We start from the raw sequence: 26982 nt of genomic DNA on the forward strand, positions 1-26982 counted from the left end.
TTTATATACATCCGGTTTCTGTTCTTGCCTGTCATCGCACATTGTCGACCAAAAACGTCTTAATATTGAGTCATTTCTAGAAATAAACAGTGGTAGAAGTCCATAACAAGACATTACTCAGCATGGTGGGTATATTTGTATATGATACACGCACTTTATTTTATCTAATCTATCTCGGCAAAGTTTTCTTCATACTCGTCAGTTGTAAAGTAAGAACTAAAGAAAAACAGACGGTCGGTGTAAATCTTTACTAGTGGCATAATGTAAGTGTAGCCATACTAGACGAATCAGAAAATTTCCAGATTATATACGGTACTTCGAATAGACGAAGGGGGATGGGGAATACCAGTAGATATATAGTAATAGTTTTAATATTTAGAAATATTATCTAGAGAAGTGTATGTTTCTAAAACCAGTAATTTATTTTAGAAATAGTGTATATTCATAACACATTATTTCTTTACAGTTCCGTTTTGGCAGAGGACAGTTTGAAATGGGGAGCAAGTTTAAGGAGACATACCGTTGTTATTCGGTGTCCATGATGGGTGATCGTGACGATGTAGAGAGAGGAGGAAAAAGTGAGCAACATCATTTGTCGTTTGATAGGATTAAAATGTGTCACAAACTGGTATGAAATCTATAGCTCCTTCCTACTGACTAGCTAGTCAAGGGAGAATTTCTATGAGCTCAATTGATAGACTATCGAGCCAGAGGTCCCAATTTTTATCCTTATGAGATCTAGAGGAATTGAAACAATAATGGCTTGCCCAAATTGCAGTGTATATGAAACATGTTCATGGATACGTACTCCTATACGTATATGAGGTCTTATTCCACCTGATTACATTGGTGGATATTGTGACCTCATATCCCATCAGCGTGTTTTTCTTGTAGCTGCTAGCGCCCTGAATCTGGGGCACCACCAAAAAGTGTCATATACCATGCATCTCAAACGAGAATTCATGTTAACAAATATGTGTACTCTTGCTTGTTGATGAAGTATCAATCCATTTATACACATACTGTTGATGGACACCTCTCAAATATAATTATATCCACAATAATTCACTTGCAACCTACTGTGTTCAAATATTAGGTCACTAAAACAACTTTGCTGTTCCGGTTATTATAAAATACGGAACACAAATAAAATGGATAGCATAACGCAATATTTTCACTGCATTTCGTTTGTTTCGACTATTTCAACTCCAAATTTGGATAAACCGGAAATAACCTTGAGAGGTCACAACTCCAAATTTGGATAAACCAGAAATAACCTCGAGAGGTCACAATCAAAAAAAGTATGGCGGGATATACAAATGGGACCTAAGCTTAAACGACAAAAGAGGCTAATAATCACTAATCTTGGATAAAGATATGGACACAATAGTTCTATGTTTATTTATCATAGCTTTATAGAATTATGTAAGTCACATCGTATAAAATGTGAGTTATTAATAACTTTTAAGCGATTTCAATTAGAGGTGTCACAGCAATAGGTTCTACGTGCGGTGGTGATTAGAGGTTACATGACAGCCTGTCAAAAGTTTCCTGTCGTGTAAACCTCTAATATTATTGGAGTAGTTCATGGAATGCTTAACATTTCACAGAAAAAAATAGCTAGGGTCTGCTATAGTAGACATGTTCCCTTTTTATTACATTGTGTAAAAATGATGGAGAAAGGTCTTAGGGTATGAGTTCACCTTAATTATTAGAATTTGTCATCTGCATTCTTGGCATATAATAAATTGTAATAGTAGAGGGAAAATGCACGGCCAGAGCAGGGTTCGAACCCGGGACCTCCAAACACTAGCCGGATGCTCTACCAATTGAGCTACGTGGTCGCTGGCGTTCATCCCAGTCCAGTTCCGCTACATTCCCCCCTCCTTCAACAAAGTCTTCAACCACGAAGACACACATGAGTCCCTATACCACCTCTGTGGGTATTTAGTTTGGCGACATATGTAATTGGTGAACCCGGTCCCTCCAAACACTAGCCGGATGCTCTACCAATTGAGCTACGTGGTCGCCGGCATTCATCCCAGTCCAGTTCCCCTACATGATTTTACATATAATTGGAGGACTATACAGTTGTATTTGGCCAAATTGTCTTTTTTGTTTTAACATGTCACTAAATCGACAGAAGAAATCAATTAGCAAAAATAGCAGCATGAAGAAAATTTTACTGTTACTGAAAGTGGTGTTTCAGATAATCTGTGCTCCTTCACGCACCCATAATACAGGAGGCTATGTAATTATAATGCTTTACTTATATTGTGTTGTATTCTTTCAGTTATGATGCCACCATCTGCTTTGGATAAATTAAGTAAGTAAATTTCAAAGATAAATTTTCTATTGAAACTTTTAAATTTTTATCCCCAAGATATTTGCAACTATTGATATTTTTTGGAGTTGTTTTAAAAACATGGTGTCCAAGTAGGGAGACATCAATTCCTGTAAGTTTTAATTTTAATAAGTAGTAATTTGAATGAGCCTAAGAACCCTGTTTTGTAATTTTATTAAAAAAAATTATAAACCCTTTTATGATTTATTTTTTCATAGCTCGCCTCCATATACAGTACCCAATGTTGTTCAAGCTCAGTAACAAAGGCAAGGCCAGGGAGACACATTGTGGGGTGCTGGAGTTTGTTGCAGATGAAGGCAGGATCTTCATACCTTACTGGGTATGTTTGGTCACTATACTGTATTACTATATACTGAGTTTGTAGCTAATTAAAATGTAATGTATGTCATATACTGTGTAGGTTTGACCAGCAGGAGGTTCTCTAAAGGCTGATATTACAAAATAACTTTGTTTTTATAACTTATCATTGCAGCAATGGCTTTATTGATGCAAATACAATGTACATTGTACATACATTCTAATGTAAGTTGAGATTCATTAATGCTTGTTTCAAGAGGCCCATAATGTAATATTGGTGTTTACTGAAGTGGAACATGATATGTCATGTAGATCACTATTCCACATGTAATATTGGTGTTTACTGAAGTGGAACATGATTAGGCCATGTAGATTTCTATTCCACATGTAATATTGATGTTTGCTGAAGTGGAACATGATTAGGCCATATAGATCACTATTCCACATGTAATATTGGTGTTTACTGAAGTGAAAATGATTAGCCATGTAGATCCCTATTCCACATGTAATATTGGTGTTTACTGGAGTGAAAATGATTAGCCATGTAGATCCATATTCCACATGTGATATTGGTGTTTACTGAAGTGGAACATGATTGGGCCATGTAGATCCCTATTCCACATGTAATATTGGTGTTTACTGAAGTGGAACATGATTGGGTCATGTAGATTTCTATTTTACATGTGATATTGATGTTTACTGAAGTAAAAATGATTAGCCATGTAGATCCCTATTCCACATATAATATTGATGTTTACTGAAGTGGGACACGATTAGGTCATGTAGATTTCTATTTCACACGTGATATTTGTGTTTACTGAAGTAGAACATGATTAGCCATGTATATCACTATTCCACATCTATAACAATAACTGTTGTATATAACAGATGATGAAGAACCTGCTACTGACAGAGGGAGACATGGTGACCGTAGAAAATGTGTCCCTCAAAGTGGCCACTTTTGCACGGTTCCAGCCCCAGAGTGTGGACTTCCTGGACATAACCAATCCAAAAGCTGTGTATCCTTTTGTAAATGTAGTCTGTGTAACGTCTGATATAACTATAGTTTGTATAGAATAGTTATTATGTGTTCTCTGAGCCACCATTTCTGCCAAAGGTTGTTCTGCAATAAGGTCTTCATACATTATCTATTACATACTGTAATAATGTACTCTACCAAAGGATATTTATGTTAATGGAAATCATGGAATATTTGTGATTTTATGCTACTGTATTTGTTGATACTAATTTTCTCAAAAACATAATCTGTGAATTTGATTGGTTTGGTTGCACAGTGGATAGCTTACTTGCCATTCACAGAGTCAGGCTTATTGTAGTTTTATATTTAAGTAAAGCCCCCCCTAAGCCTATGTGTGTTTTTGTAAGGCTGCCATATGTCCGTGTTTGTCTCCATGTGATAGTTTGGAACTTATGATGACTTTATAGTGCTATCTTTCACAGAGGCAGCCAGAGTTTTTCTCCCTGATCAGATGTATGAACTTTTTCCTGTCCATGTTTTCCGCCCATGTTTCCTGTCCATGTTTCCTGTCCATGTTTCCTGTCCATGTTTCCCGCTCATGTTTCCTAACCATGTTTCTCAGCCACATTTCTTGTCCATGTTTCCTGTCCACATTTCTTGTCCATGTTTCCCATCCGTGTCCATGTTTCCCGTCCACATTTCTTGTCCATGTTTCCTGTCCATGTTTCCTGTCCATGTTTCCCACAATTTAAAATTAAGATGCAGCCTCAAATCAAACATTTTAATTAACAAGTATAGAAACAGCTGTTGCTAGAAGTGGGCAATATAAACAGGAACAGACTGATATCGATAGAAAACAGGCTGACAATGACAACAACATGATAAAGATTCATTATACATGTATGTACAATTTGAGTGATATTTTAAGAAAGTAGTACATGTGTATGTCTATATACAGTATTTCTTTTTGTAGTCACTGAGCTCTGTTATTATCCTTAAATCTTGTCTTTAGTTTAGAGAACATGCTAAGAAGTTTTGCCTGTTTATCAACAGATGACATAATCTCCATCAAGTACAATGAAAGGGTAAGTAATGATATAACAGACCGTAGCCAGTGTTATCTGCAAAAGGGACAAATGAGACAATGAGATAAATATTTACCACTTACAAGAAAAAGAAAACAATACAAATTTAGAAAAACTTTGTTTTAACAAAGTTACTGTAAAAGCTTGCAAGGCAGAACTTTGGAATTTTGTTTTCTTTGAAAAGAATTATTCTCAAGTCCAAACAATTGCTGAAATATATGGAACTGTTTTGTAATGAAGCTTCATGTATTATACAGGAAGTTTGATATCTTATATCCTTTACTCATGACGGGGAGAAGGTTTAATAGTATAAACATATAGAAAGACTTCTACGATGACATCAACTAGAACAACCCTTACAGGATCTGCAACTTCAAGGGGAGACAACTTGGTATGATTTAGAAACAAGACAACCTTGTATGCTTTATACACATTGTTAATATATATTTCTAGAGTAAAGGTTATCATTATGATACATGTACAAGTTTATGGTATCACTAGGTAGTGTTAACCTGCTAGTCTTTATCATAGTTCTCGTAAAATCAGATGAAAGACTAACCATTATTGTTGGTTTTTAACAGGAGTACGAGATGTTGGTATTGGAGACACGACCCGACAAGGCAGTATCCATAATTGAGTGCGACATGAACGTGAGTACTAATCTGTTTTTAAGAGTTATTTAAACAAATATTAAACCTTTCTGCAGATAGAATAAATCATTCTTGGTGTACTGGGTAGAGGTTTTTGACATACGATGACTTCATTTACTACACTTTCAAGGTCACAAGGATCAATATCTTAAAATCTCTAAGCCTCCCTTTCTGAAAATCCCCAAGTTTAAATGAAAAAGCAATTTTCCTGTTGCTTTCTTGAAAGCATACTTCCAAATGATACAGTTTAGCTTTCTTGCGTACTCACGAAGATCCTTGAAGTAAATTTGGCCTTGGATGCTGAGGATGTGAGATATGTTTTCTAGCAGCACTGAATAATAGGTGAGTGATACAGACCCATTGGGCCTTTTCTTAAAATCTCTTTCTCTGAAATGATATGACATCATTACAGGTAGACTTTGCACCACCTGTAGGCTACAAGGAGCCAGTACCGATGAAGAAACAGGAGGAAGAGGATTTAGATGCAGATGTGAGTCTAATTATAATGCTCTTGACAATGTTTAACTTTAATTACATAATTCATATAGGACATGTAAAACAAAAACAGGTAAAAATACCTGCATCTTGTAACAACTGTAACAACTGTAACATTGTAAGAGGAAAGTCTTGTGAGAAAAAATTTGATTTTGATTATTATAAATTCCCACATTGTGTTAAAAGTATGGGTGAAGAAAGTCTCATTTGAATCTGATTTTTTGTAAATAAGAGGTAATCAGGGAGATTATGTTACATCTAAACAAAACTTTGTCATTTTATTTCAAAAATAAACAATCAATAATGTAATATTTTAAAAGGAAAGAATAGTTGAGATTTATTTCACTATCTAAATTTTTTTTTTTTTAAATTAGAGAGGAAGTGAGATAGAATGTAGGTTATGTTGTTCATGATTAGGCTTGTTTTTTTAGCCAACCATCATGAGATGGTGGGCTATTCAAATCGCCTTGCGTCTATAGTCTGTGATCCGTCCGTCCGCCTGCCCTTCCTTCCGTCTGTACGTCAGTCCCTCTATAAACAATTCTTGTTATCGCTATTTCTCTTCAAATTTTGGTACTGATTGGAAAACAACATGGCCGACAGGCTACCATCTTGGATTTTGACAATTGAAGATTGTTATCGCTAAATCTCAGAAAGAACTGAAAGGACCTTTTTCAAATTTCATGTGTAAGTTGCCCTTGATCCCTAGTTATGCATATTGCATTGTGGGACCGATCGGAAATCACCATGGCCGACAGGCGGCCATCTTAGATTTTGACAAATGAAGTTTTTACCGTTAGATCTCAAAAAGTACTGAAGGGATGTTTCTCAAATTTCATGTGTCGGTTTCCCTTGGTCCCTTTTTCTGCATAACACATTTTGGGACCGATCAGAGAACATCATGGCTGACAGGGGCCATCTTGTATTTTGACAATTGAAGTTTGTTACTGCTATTTCTCAAATTTAAGTACTAATAGCGATTACAAGTCTTTCTCAGCTTTGAATGTAGATGTTCCCCTTGGTCCCTAGTTGTTCATGCAAGTCTGATTGAAAGAACTAAGTGGATGACAAAGAGTGTGGCCATCTTGGATTTTGACAATTGCAGGTTGCTCCTGCTATATAATATTATATAAAGCTATTAAATGTTTTTAAGGAATAGTGAAAGAAGGGGAAAAAAGAGAAAAGATAAGTCTTTCATTTGATAGATATAGATTGTTTTATACCAGTAATATCAACAGCTATGGTCAGTTATGGACTGCCTTCCCTGTGTACAAGATGTATGCATGTTATTATTTTTATTGTGTGTGTGTATGTTTACGGAGGCTGTGGTATGTTTGTTTGTTTCCATGTGATAGCCTAGAATTAATGCCGTCTTTATAATGCTGAAGTTTACTTCCCAAGACATTCAGCAGTCACCCCACTTAGTCACATTATACTTAGAACAGGCAAACCAATCATCACACTCCCAGAATGCTGAATGCTAAGCAGGAGTAGTAACTACCAGTTTTATAGACTTCAATCTTCCTCACGTGTGCTCTTCTTAAGGCAAAAAATGAGGCAGTTTCAAGGGAGACATTACGTAGATAGAAAGATGTTTAGAAAGAAAGAGAAAAAGAAGATCCGAGATTTAGTCACCTCATTTGAATTATGCAATGGGAACAGCAGGAACCAATCTTATGCCCTAGTCAGGTAGTCATGAATTGTAATTAATGGTTGTGTGACTTAGTTGTTATCTATAAACTATTTTTCTGTTCCAGAATGCTATGGACGTAGCTGACTGTATGGATAACGCATTTAGGGTAAGTGTGGGGACACTTGATAAACAAATTTATCAAATTAATCCAAACATTTCATTGCACACAAGAATCAATGCCAATTTTGTATAACTGCAGCCATAAAGATGATAATACATTTCATACAAACATCATTTGCACTCAAATTTTATACCTCTTTAAAAGATATGAAATTTAATTACAAAGTAGGTAATGTAGAATTCTGAACTGTCCTTACAGGCATTTAGTGGATCTGGAAACAGACTAGACGGTAAGAAGAAGGGTATGGAGACAGATAATCAGATCACCCCTACAGGGCCTCCAAAAAGGTGAGAGAGACTTAACAGTATTTCACAGACTCATTCAGCAAGTTAAAAAGAGATCGATATTTTACACTGATGTCATTATGAGGTCTGATAATATCTCTTCTATTACCTAAAATATTTAGAAAAAAAATCTGAAATAAGTAAAAAATGAAGGAGCATTTATATATTTTTGATACCAATCTAGTTCTTAACATTTTTTTAAAAGCAAATCAGAAACACAGAAATAGTCTAGTCTCTTTATAGAAATAGAATATGTTACAGAATATTTTTCATCTTATCTACCAAGTTTTTGATTTCTGTGTTCCCCTGGTCACTTGAATATCTTTTGTTATATCTCTAGGGGAATTCCAAACTACAACTACAAAAAAGGAACTCTCACATTTATCCGGACACAACGACAGATACAGACAAATGGGGAGGATGTAAGTTTGGTTAATGTAAAGTTATTTCTGTAAGATGTAAAAATTTAAATCGTCATGTGAATTTCACAATATTTTAGATAAATGGATTAAAAATTAAACTGTATTAGATTTGTCATAAAAGATATTTGATTATTACTCTAGACTGTTTGATTTAGGGTTGTCCCTGTAGTCAATGGTTACATACACAACTAGATTTAGGGTTGTCCCTGTAGTCAATGGCTACATACACAACTAGATTTAGGGTTGTCCCTGTAGTCAATGGTTACATACACAACTAGATTTAGGGTTGTCCCTGTAGTCAATGGCTACATACACAACTAGATTTAGGGTTGTCCCTGTAGTCAATGGTTACATACACAACTAGATTTAGGGTTGTCCCTGTAGTCAATGGTTACATACACAACTAGATTTAGGGTTGTCCCTGTAGTCAATGGCTACATACACAACTAGATTTAGGGTTGTCCCTGTAGTCAATGGTTACATACACAACTAGATTTAGGGTTGTCCCTGTAGTCAATGGCTACATACACAACTAGATTTAGGGTTGTCCCTGTAGTCAATGGTTACATACACAACTAGATTTAGGGTTGTCCCTGTAGTCAATGGCTACATACACAACTAGATTTAGGGTTGTCCCTGTAACCAATGGCTACATACACAACTAGATTTAGGGTTGTCCCTGTAACCAATGGCTACATACACAACTAGATTTAGGGTTGTGCCTGTAGTCAATGGCTACATACACAACTAGATTTAGGGTTGTCCCTGTAACCAATGGCTACATACACAACTAGATTTAGGGTTGTCCCTGTAACCAATGGCTACATACACAACTAGATTTAGGGTTGTCCCTGTAACCAATGGCTACATACACAACTAGATTTAGGGTTGTCCCTGTAATCAATGGCTACATACACAACTGGATTTAGGGTTGTCCCTGTAGTCAATGGCTACATACACAACTAGATTTAGGGTTGTCCCAGTAGTCAATGGTTACATACACAACTGGATTTAGGGTTGTCTCTGTAGTCAATGGCTACATACACAACTAGATTTAGGGTTGTCCCTGTAGTCAATGGCTACATACACAACTAGATTTAGGGTTGTCCCTGTAGTCAATGGCTACATACACAACTAGATTTAGGGTTGTCCCTGTAGTCAATGGCTACATACACAACTAGATTTAGGGTTGTCCCTGTAGTCAATGGCTACATACACAACTAGATTTAGGATTGTCCCTGTAACCAATGGTTACATACACAACTGGATTTAGGGTTGTCCCTGTAGTCAATGGCTACATACACAACTAGATTTAGGGTTGTCCCTGTAACCAATGGCTACATACACAACTAGATTTAGGGTTGTCCCTGTAGTCAATGGCTACATACACAACTAGATTTAGGGTTGTCCCTGTAGTCAATGGCTACATACACAACTAGATTTAGGGTTGTCCCTGTAGTCAATGGCTACATACACAACTAGATTTAGGGTTGTCCCTGTAGTCAATGGCTACATACACAACTGGATTTAGGGTTGTCCCTGTAGTCACTGGCTACATACACAACTAGATTTAGGGTTGTCCCTGTAGTCAATGGCTACATACACAACTAGATTTAGGGTTGTCCCTGTAATCAATGGCTACATACACAACTGGATTTAGGGTTGTCCCTGTAACCACAGGCTACATACACAAAGATTTACAATATTTGATATAAAATATAATTTCTGTCACATAATTATTTATCAGTCTGAGTGAAAAATGACATAAATGAGGGGTGCAGAGTATACTCATAAAGGTACTCTTTTATAGAAACTTCTCTCACTTTTAAATCTTTATAAGGAAACGTTTTGTATTACTGTTTGTGAATTTGTGAGTGGGTTGGATCACAAATGTGCATTTATGTGAAATGAGAAAACAAAAGAAATTAGATTTTGTATACAGCAACACTATTGTCACCTAACAGATCCATGTAAGTAAGACGTCAATTCATCGTTTTTCTTTCTATCTAGGATAAAGATGGAAAAGGATTCGAAGCATTTTCTGGATCAGGACAAGCCCTACGCAAAAAGGGACGGAAGTGATGTATGGACAATAAACTTTTTTTACCATCAGATGTGGAGATTTAAACCAGATCTACAGACACCATTAAAAATACAGAGACCCTATTCATAATACCGTCATCATTTAATAAACAGACACCCATCCCTAAAACCATTAAAAAAATGGTACAGACATTCAGATAGGGTTAAATAAGTTTTGAACTTGATGATAAGATTGAAATCGGTTAAAACAGAGTTTTATGAATTGCGGTATTCAGCATACAAGTAATTAATCTGTCATTAACGACTAAGACAATAGAATGAAAAAAAAGGTTTGTGTCGATTGAATTTCATGCTGTTTTTACTGAGCTGTAACACATTTCAGTTGCTATCATTACGGTATAATTTTAGTAGAGATTGAAAATCTGTTTGTGTGAAAAGTTATGAATGTGATGAATGAAGTAAAGGTGGCTGTGCTTGGTGTATAATGTAATAACATCTCTTGAGGATATCACAATATATATTGATGATGTAGATATAAAATCATACTGTGGATGTGTGTTAGTGAAGTATGGTATGAGGTGTGTATTACCAGTGTAGCATGGTATTTTGGATCATGGTGAAATGACCATGGGGTCAAAATACCATTATGGTGAAATGACCCCAGGGGTCAATTTACTATGGGGGTCAAAATACCATACTACACCACACCAACTGTTTCTGTATCCACTTCCAGTCCACCAATATATCCTGCTGTGATCAATGTAGCATTAGAAAGACTTTCTGAGTACAGGTGTATTTTGTCAAAACAAATCAAATTTTATTCAGCAAAGTACTCTATTATAAGTGTATATTTAAATCTGTTTTCCATTAGTCTCCATTTTTGTATTACATCACCAAAATTCAGTGTGAATAGATAATCAAATTAACGAAAAATCTCATCAATTTATACAAAACACCAAAAACCTCATGATTGTATAAAACAATATTTATTGGTTAAATTTTTTATCTACAGAATATATAACACAAAGATATGTTGATGGTAATCACATAAGACCTACTGTTTATTACAAGTATGTAAAGGTATTAAATAAGGAGAACTTTTTTTTGTGGAAGACATCTTTGAGAATAGAAAAGGAATTATTACATTATGAACACTGAGCTATATGGTGAATATATGGGTGAGAATGTGTATGTTACCAGTACAAAAGTGCTGACCTCATCTATTTATTATATCAACATAATGTTGAGTGTATGTTACCTTTCTAATAAAACAATAAGGTAAACTTTTTTGTTTAATTATATTTTCTTCAGAACAGAATTGGATGCAGCAAGAAATATTTCAACGCTACATGTACCTTATGAGGAAGAATTTGATTTATGAGATTTTTTGGTGTCCGTTTGGTGATTTTTTTTCTTCTTTATGTAGCCACCTCCAGTCTTCAACAGTCACCTTTATGTCACAGTTTCTTGTTTACGGAGATCACCTTTATATATTTCCATTCGCTCTGCATTTCCCCATTGACACTATGCTAAGGGGCAGTTGCCACCATACGCCTATAGCACCCAGTGCCTCAGGCTATAACACCCAGTGTCTCGGGCTATAACACCCAGTGTCTCGGGCTATAACACACAGTGTCTCCGGCTATAACACCCAGTGTCTCGGGGCTATAACACCCAGTGTCTCAGGCTATAACACCCAGTGTCTCAGGCTATAACACCCAGTGTCTCGGGCTTTTACACCCAGTGTCTCAGACTATAACGCCCAATGTCTCAGGCTATAACACCCAGTGTCTCAGGCTATAACACCCAGGGTCTCGGGCTATAACACCCAGTGTCTCAGACTATAACGCCCAGTGTCTCAGACTATAACACCCAGTGTCTCGGGCTATAACACCCAGTGTCTCAGACTATAACACCCAGTGTCTCAGACTATAACACCCAATGTCTCAGACTATAACACCCAATGTCTCAGGCTATAACACCCAGTGTCTCGGGCTATAACACCCAGTGTCTCAGGCTATAACACCCAATGTCTCAGGCTATAACACCCAGTGGGTCAGGCTATAACACCCAGGGTCTAAGTCTATAACACCCAATGTCTCAGACTATAACACCCAGTGTCTCGGGCTATAACACCCAGTGTCTCAGACTATAACACCCAGTGTCTCAGACTATAACACCCAATGTCTCAGACTATAACACAAAGTGTCTCATGCTATAACACCCAGTGTCTCGGGCTATAACACCCAGTGTCTCATGCTATAACACCCAAGGGGTCAGGCTATAACACCCAGTGTCTCATGCTATAACACCCAATGTCTCGGGCGACAACACCCAGTGGGTCATGTGACATTTAAAAAGGCGGATTATTTCTTTTTTTGTTGGTTCAGTTTTCAAAATTGACGAAAATGGTAAGGCAATGTAAATATAAGTATTGACCTGTGATTTTAATGTTGTTATAGACGATTTGACAGCAAGATATATGGTGGACAGATGCCATTGGAACTATTGATGCCATATTGACTCTTACAACATTAAAACCACTATTGATTGCTTAAATAAAAGCCACGTTCTCTACAAAGGTCACCTGACATGCCTGTTGCTCAGTTGTTGTTGACAAGAATGGATTAACAGTCATGTCTGGCAAAATAAACATGTAGTAGGGATTGTGTGCTTGTGAAATTGGTTGCTCTAGATAAGTGGCAAACAGTGGTTGAAAGGTGTGTAAACACTGCTATTTAATATGTGACCCTAACCATTGGAAAATACAGGATTGAGTGAAATGTCAGTAGGTGGACCCCAACCATTGGAAAATACAGGATTGAGTGAAATGTCAGTAGGTGGACCCCAACCATTGGAAAATACAGGATTGAGAGAAATGCCAGTAGGTGGACCCCAACCATTGGGAAATACAGGATTGAGAGAATCGACTCGGACAAGCTATTCCCTAAGCAGTCCAGGACAGGGATTTGATGTGTGTGGAAGTACTAGACTTAAGTCATAACATCAGATCTGTAATATAAACTAACATTCACAGAAAGCACACAAATAAACCCTAATTGGGCCAGTATGTGACTATCACAGTAAGATATAAGACAAGGACCCACCCTTACTGTCATGATCTTGTCATTGGCAAGATACATTATCTAAATTGCTTTGGGCCGTAGACCACGTTCTGGCCTCCTGTATGTTGTTTGGACCGTATACCATGTGCTGGCCTCCTGTATGTTGTTTGGACCGTATACCACGTGCTGGCCTCCCGTATGTTGCTTTGGACCGTATAACACGTGCTGGCCTCCCGTATGTTGCTTTGGGACCGTATACCACGTGCTGGCCTCCTAGTATGTTGCTTTGGACCGTATACCACGTTCTGGCCTCCCGTATGTTACTTTGGACCGTATACCGCGTGCTGGCCTCCTGTATGTTGCTTTGGACCGTATAACACGTGCTGGCCTCCCGTATGTTGCTTTGGACCGTATAACACGTGCTGGCCTCCCGTATGTTGCTTTGGACCGTATACCACGTTCTGGCCTCCCGTATGTTACTTTGGACCGTATAACACGTGCTGGCCTCCCGTATGTTGCTTTGGACCGTATACCATGTGCTGGCCTCCTGTATGTTGTTTGGGCCGTAGACCACGTGCTGGCCTCCCGTATGTTGCTTTGGACCGTATAACACGTGCTGGCCTCCCGTATGTTGCTTTGGACCGTATACCACGTGCTGGCCTCCTGTATGTTGCTTTGGGCCGTAGACCACGTGCTGGCCTCCCGTATGTTGCTTTGGACCGTATAACACGTGCTGGCCTCCCGTATGTTGCTTTGGACCGTATACCACGTTCTGGCCTCCCGTATGTTACTTTGGGCCGTATACCACGTTCTGGCCTCCTGTATGTTGCTTTGGGCAGCAAACCACGTGCTGGCCTCCTGTATGTTGTTCAATAAGGTAGCCACCAGCTACTCCAAGGTGACCCCTTCTAAAAAGTAACATCTTTCTGTTCAATAAGTGATACTCAAAAAGTATTAAGTTGAACAAACAAACCACACAGACTGGGTACATATGGGCTTGGATTACCAATCTGCACAGTCCGTGTATGGGATTAATGTACAGAAAGATATGTGGAAAGTTACAACAGTTGGTGAACACGAGAGAAATAATACAGAAACCACCATGAAGGTCTTGGTATGTGAGAACTGATCATGACAAATCACTGTGATGATTACCTCCCTTAGACCAGCTGACCATCGCATCATTTCTCAATGGGTTAACTATTATGATCTATGGGACATATGAGACACGTGATGGGTATTGGGCACATACCAATTGGTGAGGCATTTAATTTGCATGTTAATATAGCATTGTAAAAGAAATTACAGAATACGGACATATCCGTGGGATAGGGTCGTGCATCTGGACACGAGGACATCTCACTCTCGTGTCCGTAAACACAACTCCAACTCACTCTCGTGTCCTTATACACAAATCCATCTCACTCTCGTGTCCGTATACACAACTCCATCTCACTCTCCTGTCCCTATACACAACTCCAACTCACTCTCGTGTCCATATACACAACTCCATCTAACTCTCGTGTCCGTATACACAACTCCATCTCACTCTCGTGTCCGTATACACAACTCCATCTCACTCTCGTGTCCGTATACATAACTCCATCTCACTTTCCTGTCTGTATACACAACTCCATCTCAATCTCATGTCCCTATACACAACTCCATCTCAATCTCATGTCCCTATACACAACTCCAACCCACTCTGATGTCCGTATACACAACTCTATCTCACTCTCGTGTCCGTGTACACAACTCCGTCGCACTCTCGTGTCCCTATACACAACTCCATCTCACTCTCGTGTCCATATCCACAACTCCAACTCACTCTTATGTCCCTATACACAACTCCGTCGCACTCTCGTGTCCCTATACACAACTCCATCTCACTCTCCTGTCCGTATACACAACTCCATCTCACTCTCCTGTCCGTATACACAACTCCATCCCACTCTCCTGTCCGTATACCCAACTCCATCCCACTCTCCTGTCCGTATACACAACTCCAACTCACTCTCATGTCCGTATACACAACTCCATCTCACTCTCCTGTCCGTATACACAACTCCATCTCACTCTCATGTCCCTATACACAACTCCATCTCACTCTCGTGTCCCTATACACAACTCCAACTCAATCTTATGTCCCTATACACAACTCCATCTCACTCTCATGCCCGTATACACAACTCCAACTCACTCTGATGTCCGTATACACAACTCCATCTCACTCTCCTGTCCGTATACACAACTCCATCTCACTCTCGTGTCCCTATACACAACTCCAACTCAATCTCATGTCCGTATACACAACTCCATCTCAATCTCATGTCCGTATACACAACTCCATCTCACTCTCCTGTCCGTATACACAACTCCAACTCACTCTCGTGTCCCTATACACAACTCCAACCAAATCTCATGTCCCTATACACAACTCCATCTCACTCTCATGCTCGTATACACAACTCCAACTCACTCTGATGTCCGTATACACAACTCCATCTCACTCTCATGTCCGTATACACAACTCCATCTCACTCTCATGTCCCTATACACAACTCCATCTCACTCTCCTGTCCGTATACACAACTCCATCTCACTCTCCTGTCCGTATACACAACTCCAACCCACTCCGTATACACAACTCCATCTCAATCTCATGTCCCTATACACAACTCCATCTCACTCTCCTGTCCGTATACATAACTCCAACCCACTCCGTATACACAACTCCATCTCAATCTCGTGTCCCTATACACAACTCCATCTCAATCTCATGTCCCTATACACAACTCCATCTAACTCTCGTGTCCCTATACACAACTCCATCTCAATCTCATGTCCCTATACACAACTCCATCTCAATCTCGTGTCCCTATACACAACTCCATCTCAATCTCATGTCCCTATACACAACTCCATCTAACTCTCGTGTCCCTATACACAACTCCATCTAACTCTCGTGTCCGTATACACAACTCAATCTAACTCTCCTGTCCCTATACACAACTCCATCTCAAGCTCATGTCCCTATACACAACTCCAACCCACTCTGATGTCCGTATACACAACTCCATCTAACTCTCGTGTCCCTATACACAACGCTATCTAACTCTCATGCCCGTATACACAACTCCAACTCACTCTCGTGTCCCTATACACAACTCCATCTCAATTTCATGTCCCTATACACAACTCCTTCTCACTCTCGTGTCCCTATACACAACTCCGTCTCACTCTCCTGTCCCTATACACAACTCCATCTAACTCTCCTGTCCGTATACACAACTCCAACTCACTCTCATGTCCCTATACACAACTCCATCTAACTCTCATGTCCGTATACACAACTCCAACTCACTCTCATGTCCCTATACACAACTCCATCTAACTCTCATGCCCGTATACACAACTCCATCTCACTCTCATGTCCGTATACACAACTCCATCTAACTCTCATGTCCCTATACACAACTCCGTCTCACTCTCGTGTCCCTATACACAACTCCGTCTCACTCTCCTGTCCCTATACACAACTCCAACTCACTCTCATGTCCCTATACACAACTCCAACTCACTCTCATGTCCCTATACACAACTCCAACTCACTCCCGTGTCCCTATACACAACTCCATCTCACTCTCATGTCCCTATACACAACTCCAACCCACTCCCGTGTCCCTATACACAACTCCATCTCACTCTCATGTCCCTATACACAACTCCAACTCACTCCCGTGTCCCTATACATAACTCCATCTCACTCTCGTGTCCCTATACACAACTCCAACCCACTCTCGTGTCCCTATACACAACTCCAACCCACTCTCGTGTCCCTATACACAACTCCAACCCACTCCCGTGTCCCTATACACAACTCCAACTCACTCTCGTGTCCATATACACAACTCCAACCCACTCTCGTGTCCCTATACACAACTCCAACCCACTCTCGTGTCCCTATACACAACTCCAACCCACTCCCGTGTCCCTATACACAACTCCAACTCACTCTCGTGTCCCTATACATAACTCCAACTCACTCTCGTGTCCATATACACAACTCCAACTCACTCCCGTGTCCCTATACACAACTCCAACTCACTCTCGTGTCCATATACACAACTCCAACTCACTCCCGTGTCCCTATACACAACTCCGTCTCACTCTCGTGTCCCTATACTCAACTCCAACTCACTCTCGTGTCCATATACACAACTCCAACTCACTCTTGGTCCCTATACACAACTCCAACTCACTCTCCTGTCCATATACACAACTCCAACTCACTCTCGTGTCAGTATACACAACTCCAACTCGATCTCGTGTCCGTATATACACAACTCCAACCCACTCTCCTGTCCGTATAGGGACACGGGAGTATGATGGAGTTGTATATAGGGACACGAGAGTGAGTTGGAGTTGTGTATAGGGACACGGGAGTAAGTTGGAGTTGTGTATATGGACACGAGAGTGAGTTGGAGTTGTGTATAGGGACACGGGAGTGAGACGGAGTTACATGTGACATTATAGGGACACCCGAGTTCTATGCCTTGTTTGTAGATTGCCTGTAGCTCTCTGTTGAATCGTCACGCACACTCGTAAAGTATCTCAACTCCTTAGGACGAATGGTGTTAATATTGGCACGCTGACTCGCTATGGTACGTTTGGGTAATGAGAAAGTGATATCCATCAGAGATACCATTGACCGCCTGTCTTATGAAAGTATGATCAGACTTATAGCAGTTCTCCATGAGGATAAAACACGCCAGCCTATCCGTGTGTGTAAATAGATTAATATTTAGTACACAAGATTAAGACAGGGGATCATTACGATGGCCGATATCAGCCGTCACGTTACTCGCATTTATGTGATGCGAGTAACCTGACATAGTAAAAATCACATGACATGTTACTAGCATGTGATGCGAGTAACCTGACATAGTAAAAATCACATGACAGGTTACTAGCATGTGATGCGAGTAACCTGACATAGTAAAAGCACATGACATGTTACTAGCATGTGATGCGAGTAACATGACATAGTAAAAATAACATGACAGGTTACTAGCATGTGATGCGAGTAACATGACATAGTAAAAATCACATGACAGGTTACTAGCATGTGATGCGAGTAACCTGACATAGTAAAAATCACATGACAGGTTACTAGCATGTGATGCGAGTAACTGTACACAGTCGCGAATGAGATGACTGTACACTTACAAAACCCATTAACATTCCAGAGTATCGTTTTACTAGACCTTTCAAAAGAGGTTATCATGGCGACTGTAGAAAATGGTTTTATAAGCCAAGGTGTGGCATGTATATACAATGGAGCTCGTGTAGTCTTGTCAATTCATTATTTGACCACAGACTAATTGCAACAGATTATTAAAAAAAATCCTGTAGATTGGTATATTTATGTGATAGAAAGAAATGCCCTCAAATCTAAATTGGGGGAAATGGTTTTATTCACCAAATAGAATTGAGGAAATAAGAGAAATTGACCAATATTATACTCTTGAGTGACATTGGACGAGAGATTTTGTATGCAACACAAATAGACTAAAATAGTCAATTGGAACCATATGTACTATACTGCACAAAGCCACGAACTGGATGGCAGAACAGTTGCAAAACCCATTAACATTTCAGAGTATAGTTTTACTTGATCTTTCAAAAGAGGTTATCATGACGACGGTCAGATATCTACGCAATTTTGTTTTATCCTGATTAAACCGGTTTTATAGCTAAGGTGTGGCATGCAGTTACAATGGATCTCCTGGAGGAATGCGTAACTTGTGAGTATTAATTATTGTTGCTGATTTGGTTATATTTGCCAAACATTTGGTTTATGTAACTTTTGAAAGACAAAAATCAAAATTTTACAATGACATGATGTTGAAGTTACATTTCTGGTATATTGCAATCATTATGCTTTATTGAATTTATTCAACAGTGAATGATGGTTTGGTTATCCTAGCGACAAAGAACTATCCTTACAAAGACATGTCAGGATTGATTTACAAACAATATGGACAGTATTTAAGGTAAATTTAAGTGTATAACTTTTGATAGTAATTCATCAATATATTTCTGACGGATAATAAGAAAAACTTTGAACTGTGTAGAGAAAGTTTGCATCCAGTATAACCCAACTCTTATTACGTAAGGTGTATATGTATATCCAGATTGTTATTAAAATACATTATAGTTTATACAATAAGAGTTGTGCATACAAATTTGAAATAATGTCAATACTCTTGGATGTATTAGGGCCTTTTATAATATTCATGTCCCTCTAACAGGAAGTCACTATGTATTGTTTGACAACAATGTTTTACACCAACCTGGTTTTGATGAATACATAATGTCGGTAACTAACAAAATGAACATTTTTGAAAGGAAATGTTTGTGTATCAGATACTTCATATAAATAGTCTGTTTTCTTTCAATTTATACATGTAAGTCCCCACACGCAGTGTTCTGGTGTAATTCGTGTGTGTGTGTGTGTGTGTGTGTGTGGGTGTGAGTGTGAGTGAGGGTGTGTGTGTGTGTGTGTGTGTGTGTGTGCGAGACAGAGTGGAGGGGGTTATAGTTCCTCTCCAACTGTGTACATAGGCTTCATTCCTGAATTGTTTATATTAAATTTTACATCAGAGCAATGTCACCGTAATATGTTTTAGATTTCATAATTGATAATACGTCACAATGTCAGCATTAATCAGTTGCTTCATTTTATTTTTGGAAAGTATCAGCAGAGTGCTGAATCTTTATAGAATACTGTGAATATTAACCTCCATGGGTGAAGAGGGGGACAATAGCTAGGGTCATACATTGTTTGTTTGTTGTCTCTTCTAGTCCAAATGCCATCGGCAAACGACTAAAACGTCTAGGAATATTGCCCAGGAAAGGAATTACTTTACATAGCGAGGATGACATTAAACACACTATTCAGGTTAGTAACAAGACTAGCTATCACTGTATTGTCACGGAAATGATGTTTTGATCGCTGAGGTTCATGATCAAATATGGTGTATCGACTTAACTGGAAATATGATTGGCTATGACGATTGCATAATTCCAGTTGATATGGAATCAAGTCAATATTAATAACATATAATAAAGTAAAAACACGGAAATAATTTAGTAGAAAATATTGCGTTTGCTTCAAAGACTTCAAATCTTTTGTCGTTATGTGACCACGAGATTCGTTTAATGTACATGAAAGGGTCGAACACGTCTGCTTGCTGTTCTCTGTAATCTTCAAAAGACAGGCGTCCGAGCCTAGTGATTGGTCAGTTTTTTCACCTGAGCAAGCCGTCATTTTCGCTATGAAATGTTCCAGGGGTGAAGAGAGCATAAGTACTCGTAATCCCTGGATGTTGGCACTGTTGCAGCGTTATAGACAAGTTTATATCTTAATTATGTGTTAGCAATATTACAGGTTATTTTACATGATTTGCCGGAGACTGTTGGCTACAGGAGCATGACCAATATACTCTGTCGGAAAGGAATGCACGTGAGAAGGTGTGTATACAGAATTATTATGAGCTGAATTGTTTGTATGAAAAGTCATTTCGATTTCCCATGAATGAGCGAAATGAGAAAACATTATTATGCTTTACCTTTTGAAACTTTCGTTCTAACACCCTCTCCAGAATGTGACTGAGTGAAAGCTTTTATAACTCTCTTGACAATGGCAACACATGTGCGCAAGCTGGTTGATAAGCTTTAATAGGATATATCTAAATTAGTCTTCCAAACAATGGTAGAACTATTCAGCGACATTATAGTGACCATTCGGTGCATTGAAATCGATGGATGTGTTTTTACTACTTAATAGAAATAGGGTTGATTGGATGCAAAATGCAAAAACATAATTTTGCTTACTTTTTTAAATAAAAAATTCCTACGTTCACACACTCAAACCTTTTAAATTGTTCCTGTGTTTCCATCTTGTCACGTTGATGTTGGTTTGCCGAATGTGTGTTCTTGTGTATGCTTCCTCTTGTATTCCAGGGACATTGTCATGAAAGCAATGAGGGAAGTCGATCCGGATGGAACTGAACACCGACGGAGACGTAGGATTCAAAGAAGAGTGTACAGATCCATTGGGCCAAATCACACTTGGCATGTTGATGGGTAAATACTGGATAATCGTATATGATTTCAGATTATGTCCCAAAGTTCTGTAGCCGACACGGTGTCGTATTACTTTATATTATAGAAGTATTCCCTCGAAAATGTTGCTATTGCTAAGTATTGATATTTTGAAACATTATAATTTATCATGATCATAGTGCCGTAAAATATCAGTCCACAATAAATGTTCAAAAAAGTACTTTCAATGTCAACATCGGGTACATACATTACGGTACTAAAGACTGACTAAACATATCATGCACAGTTGCCTTATCAAATCTGAAAGGATCTTTCATTTCGTACTATAAGTAAAGTTGATCAGTGTAATTTATAAAATGTAATGATGTGTCAGATTTTAAGATTTGGTTACATTTTATTTAAAAAACATGATATTATGTCGTTTATTCAACATAATATAATGTCTTTTATTCGACATAATATTATTTCGTTTAAACGAAATGATGTCATTGATTCAACATAAACTTATGTTATTCGACATACTATTTTTCTTGACTTGGTCCACTTGGGCTTCCGTAGGATTAAATTGTTGCAGTTTGGGCAATATAATCCGATTAGTATAAACCCATATGAATCTAGCTAGAATATAAATATTAAATATTTCATGAAATCATGTTATTTATTAGAGTAAACATAACTCATCATTTTATAAGGATCCGTTGTAAAATACTGTATGACCATTAGAAGTATTTAGTGATTAAAGTGATCATATGAATCGAACTGAAATTAGACTATTTGTATTTTACTTTTTAGGTATGACAAAATGAAGCCTTTCGGTTTTGCAATCCACGGATGCATAGACGGGTAAGTAAGTAGTTAATCATATTTGAAATACTTACTATGTTCCTGAAACAATTGGTACAGAGCAGTCTACAACATTTCGACAAAGATAATCATAATTGTCTGTGTTTATCGTTTCACCAACTGCTAAAAGTATACTACATATATTTTCATTTTTTGTTGATCAACATACATGCAAGCTCATACAGAAAGGAAAATATAACATTAGTCTAAACACGCTTCAACGTCAGTGTAGATCTAGGATGTAAGGCAGAAATATAAATGTAGTATGGGTAAATACAAGCAGAGAACAGTCATCTGTTGACAGTTGATCAATGCGATCTCCAACGTAACAATTATGACGTCCCAATGGTCAAATGTGTGTTATACGAAAACTTGAAGCAAACATTTGACCCAGAAGTTTCATCTAGGCACTGTTAAATAAGTAAACGTATATGAATGATTTATTACACATTTACTACAATTTACAAATACATACTTTTGTTCTGTAGATACTCCAGAAAGGTCATGTGGTTGACAGTAGGACCGTCTAATAATGATCCAAGGATTGTCGCAACAAATTTTGTCCAGTGTGTAAACAGAGTGAAAGGTAGAACGATATATGCATGTTCAAATACCCCTTAATGAAAGTCTTATCTTGATTACCATTAAACGAAAACATTTACTAGACAGTGTAGCTTTCTTTGATAACTGATAGTCATTTTATCTTTTTATGTGAGGGTTTTAAGTACCTCTCACGAGGCTACAATGACAGCCTTTTACGTCTTACATCACCACAACCACCGACATACAATTATCTTAATAATGCTGGTGCTATACATGGTCACCTGTCATACTATCAGCACTTAAATCAGGGTCGACATTTGAATAGCACATGGCGTGAGGGTTGGATGAAAATATTTACATTTACGCTGCATTGTCACTATATGAACCAACCAAAATCTGATTCTTTTCATCAGATCAAGAACCGAAACGAGTAACATTACAAGCGTGTGCTGAAGGTTAACAAACAATGCAGGTGTCACGCCGAATTACCGTTTTGTACGAGAAGATGTAGAAAGTATCTTAATTAGATAATCTCGTTCACTTTGCCGACTTTTATAGCTTTAGCCGGCAAAATTAAGTCAACATTTGTATTCACGAATCGAAAATATAAGCATCGTCAATACAAGTAGTAAGTTTTAATCATTCACTAATCACCGTTGATGGAAAAGAATCACGCAGAAGGGTTTGTTCCGTTAACTTACATTCCATAGCTTCTTCATTTAAGCATTAAATTGCATTCTGTTTCGATTGATAGGCATATGAACGCACACTGCATTACAGAAAAATAGCGCGGTTCATTCTATTTTTCCATTCGTGTCTAATTAAATGTTGTTTCACATAACATAAAATTGTTGCGTCCAGATGAACTGAGACTACCCATTTATAGATTGAACTCATATTTCGGTCGTGGTAGGTAATAAGCAATAGCTATCAAAATATATACATGTAGTAGGTCCATTTCAAGTCATTCTAAACACATACACATTTTTTCATAATTCAAGTTTCTTACTTTGTTTATTGCGTTCTGCAAACACGATACACATGGTTTTCTTTGTTTAGGATGTCCAATTGTATTGCAAACTGATCCTGGGACGGAAAATGTTATTATGGGAGGAATACAGTGTGTTTTCAGACATGAGGCAGATGACTGTTTTTCTGGTATCAATTCTTTCCGTGTTTCGCGGTCTGTATTCAACCAGGTAAGTTTCTGCTACTGGTAAATTTCAAGAACATAATACCAAAGCACTAATTAGATCTCCGCACACAAGTGCGGGTGCCCTATAATTACCGTTTCCGTCCGTCCATCCGTCCGTCTGTCTATCTGTCTGTTCGTCAGCACATTTGTTTCGGATAAATATTATTTGTTTGTTTGATTTTCCCTGAGTCGATCCAACTTAAACCTCCCCTTCCCTTATTGAGATTTTTTGCTCGATATTGCTTTCAGGGACAGGGTAAGAATGCAAAGGTCGAGGTCACAGTAATTATAGATAAAGTATCAGTTTTCATTTAATATCTAGATTTTCCGAAATTAAAACCTTATAACATGCTTCCTGATTGTAAGCGCCTGCTTGAGATTGATTTTCATCAGCGAAGGTCAACGATCCAGGTCATTGTTATAAAATGTAGGAAATCAATTTCAATGCAATCTAACTAAGACATCTTTCTGTACTACCTTACTGAAAACATTTTCTTAGAATCGATTAATAATTTTAAATGTCAAATGTCAAGATCAGTGAATAAAAATAGAAAATCAGTTATCATGCATTAAATTCTGTTTGCTTTTGACAATCAAACTGAAACTTCTGTCAAAATGTATCGGTATTTATATTTTTGTTTTTACGTTAAACAAGAAAATATTTTATAAATGATAAACATAATCAACCAATATCTTCACCAGGAATGTGAGTGTCTATATATATAGGAAGGGGACTTCCAGTCCCACTGCGGGGCCCTCACTGACATGTTGGTATTCTAGTTACATATAGTGTGTAACAGAATGAAATAGGGTATTAGTTCTATGCACTCACGCACACATCTATATTGAATGATGATTTTCTTTGTGTCGTAACTATACAATATACTCGTTATTAAGAATTCCATGACTACATGTATGATTGTAATTATCAATGTGAAAAGAGTAATATAACACACAAAATTATTCATGTGTATTAACGGTATCATAGCAAAGTAAACAAGCTATATACTGTAGCAATGTGATACACAATAGTGTGATGGGATATGTTTTCGCAACAAGATTTAGAGTTGATATAAGACAATGCTTAAATTTAGAGGATAGAAGCATGGTGGAGTATGTTGAGGCGGCGCCAAACTCATTCATGGATCGCTATGCTGAAGGACTTCGAGGCATTGGGCAACTTTCACCGGGGAAATGTCAATGAAATGTATGTTTACATTCAATCTGATTAAAATCTAGATAGCCATTCTCACTACGTTACATGAACATCTAACAACACCCCATAAGGGGTCACGTCAGGGTAACCTTTTGGATTAGCCAATCAAATGACTACTTCCAGAATCCTGGAAGTGAATTTTATATGTCCGAATTAGCATGACTAGCGTGCATAGCTTGTATAATCTGACAATTTGTTTCAAGTCATTTCGTCTCATATAGTATATAGCTATATACTGTGCCGAAATGGTTTGCTTCAGATGCATGTTGTGACGAAATGTTTTGCTTCGATGACATCGACAAAATGCCAATTCGCCCTGAAAGTGAAATACACACATCTCAGAGGTCATCCGATCGTGACCCCTTATGGGATGCTGTTAGATGTTCATGTAACGTAGTGAGAATGACCATCTAGATTTTAATTAGATTGGTTTACATTGATTTTAATTATTCAACAAAACGATAATATTACATAATACTATTTAGTATATTCATTAGAAGTTAATATCAACATGTTTGATGAAATATGAGAAAAGAAATTATATGAAGTATAAATTGGTTTTTGAAATTAGATGTGAGAGAAGTTAAATTGAAGTGTCTTAAATGAATTATGACACCTGTAATCGCCAGCATATGGTTAAACAAGAAAAACCACCTCTTTTTAACAGATATTGCCTTAGATATTGCCTAATGCCTTTGATCCAAAGAGAATTGGACAACATTCGAGATGAATGGAATAGTCATCTATTGTCGTACAGTCGACAAGCATCATGTCCAAATGGTCGTCCGGATGTTTTATATACCCTTTGTGAAGACACAGGTTAGTTAAATAACGTTTTTACATGTCGGTATAGTATCACCGGGTATACATGTAAACGTAAGAAATATGTATCTCGTGTATAATTTGTATTATTAAGCAAACTCTTACTACGTGCTTTAAACTATTAGTTCGGGCTCATATAGATTATAACTCATTTTGCATGACAAAAAGACACTATAGTTACAGTAACAGGTATTGTTTTTACATACAATATGAATGTTATTCGTTATTGAAACAAATTTATGATTGTATTAACACCGCGGCTCAAACATTAAAACTGCATATTTGAAAAGAGTACAATCTCTGTGATACAGGTGGCAAGCAATGTTTGCAGTCAGTCGATGAAGATGACGTAGAATGGGCGATAACTGAGTGCCAGTTTCCGTCGCGAAGTGGATCGTTTGAATTTGATGATCATGCAATGAACTCTTTTGAGGAAAACAACGAACATGATGCGTTCACTTGGACTGAGGCAATCGATAATTATAACTCGCTAAGGAATCGCATAGGAGGGTTATGAAGGCAATTTGATTTTGCCAGTTGAGAGATGGGCGTCCGGTATGATAACTGACGGTGTGAAGACATATGTATATGACAGGACAATGTCATGATATTGTAACTTTCAAATAGTTAAATTCAATAGCAGGATTTCATGTGATATGATGTTTGTTTAAGAAAGTAAACAAAAGGATGATGAACAAAGAGAAATTCAAATTCAAATATGATAGTGTTGTTTT

The 26982-nt window shown here is 37.8% G+C and overlaps 2 protein-coding genes across 6 annotated transcripts; both read left to right on the forward strand.

The window, feature by feature from the left end:
• The first annotated feature begins 6 nt into the window (after positions 1–6).
• LOC117332563 (ubiquitin recognition factor in ER-associated degradation protein 1-like) lies at positions 7–11717 on the forward strand. 4 transcript variants are annotated; one of them, XM_033891526.1, is made up of 12 exons: positions 7–125; positions 467–578; positions 2294–2326; positions 2563–2684; positions 3551–3681; positions 4654–4726; positions 5308–5376; positions 5789–5866; positions 7629–7670; positions 7884–7972; positions 8310–8391; positions 10402–11717. In XM_033891526.1, the coding sequence occupies exons 1-12, from the start codon at positions 123–125 to the stop codon at positions 10471–10473; spliced, it is 906 nt and encodes a 301-aa protein (XP_033747417.1). In that variant the 5' UTR covers positions 7–122; the 3' UTR covers positions 10474–11717. The 4 variants fall into 4 exon arrangements, with proteins under 4 accessions (XP_033747417.1, XP_033747420.1, XP_033747418.1 ...); XM_033891529.1 differs by lacking the exon at positions 7–125 and adding an exon at positions 140–209; XM_033891527.1 differs by lacking the exon at positions 7–125 and adding an exon at positions 142–263.
• A 6880-nt stretch (positions 11718–18597) lies between these two features.
• Positions 18598–26959, forward strand: LOC117332567. Of its 2 annotated transcripts, XM_033891530.1 has the most exons (10): positions 18598–19555; positions 20367–20463; positions 20953–21035; positions 21528–21650; positions 22422–22472; positions 22961–23058; positions 24075–24214; positions 25305–25417; positions 26094–26245; positions 26560–26959. In XM_033891530.1, the coding sequence occupies exons 1-10, from the start codon at positions 19515–19517 to the stop codon at positions 26763–26765; spliced, it is 1104 nt and encodes a 367-aa protein (XP_033747421.1). In that variant the 5' UTR covers positions 18598–19514; the 3' UTR covers positions 26766–26959. The 2 variants fall into 2 exon arrangements, with proteins under 2 accessions (XP_033747421.1, XP_033747422.1); XM_033891531.1 differs by lacking the exon at positions 18598–19555 and having other exon boundaries at positions 20389–20463; positions 20942–21035.
• The last annotated feature ends 23 nt before the right edge of the window (positions 26960–26982 follow it).

The sequence above is a fragment of the Pecten maximus genome, chromosome 8 (assembly GCF_902652985.1).
Source record: "Pecten maximus chromosome 8, xPecMax1.1, whole genome shotgun sequence".
In the NCBI taxonomy this organism is placed as follows: Eukaryota; Metazoa; Mollusca; class Bivalvia; order Pectinida; family Pectinidae; genus Pecten; species Pecten maximus.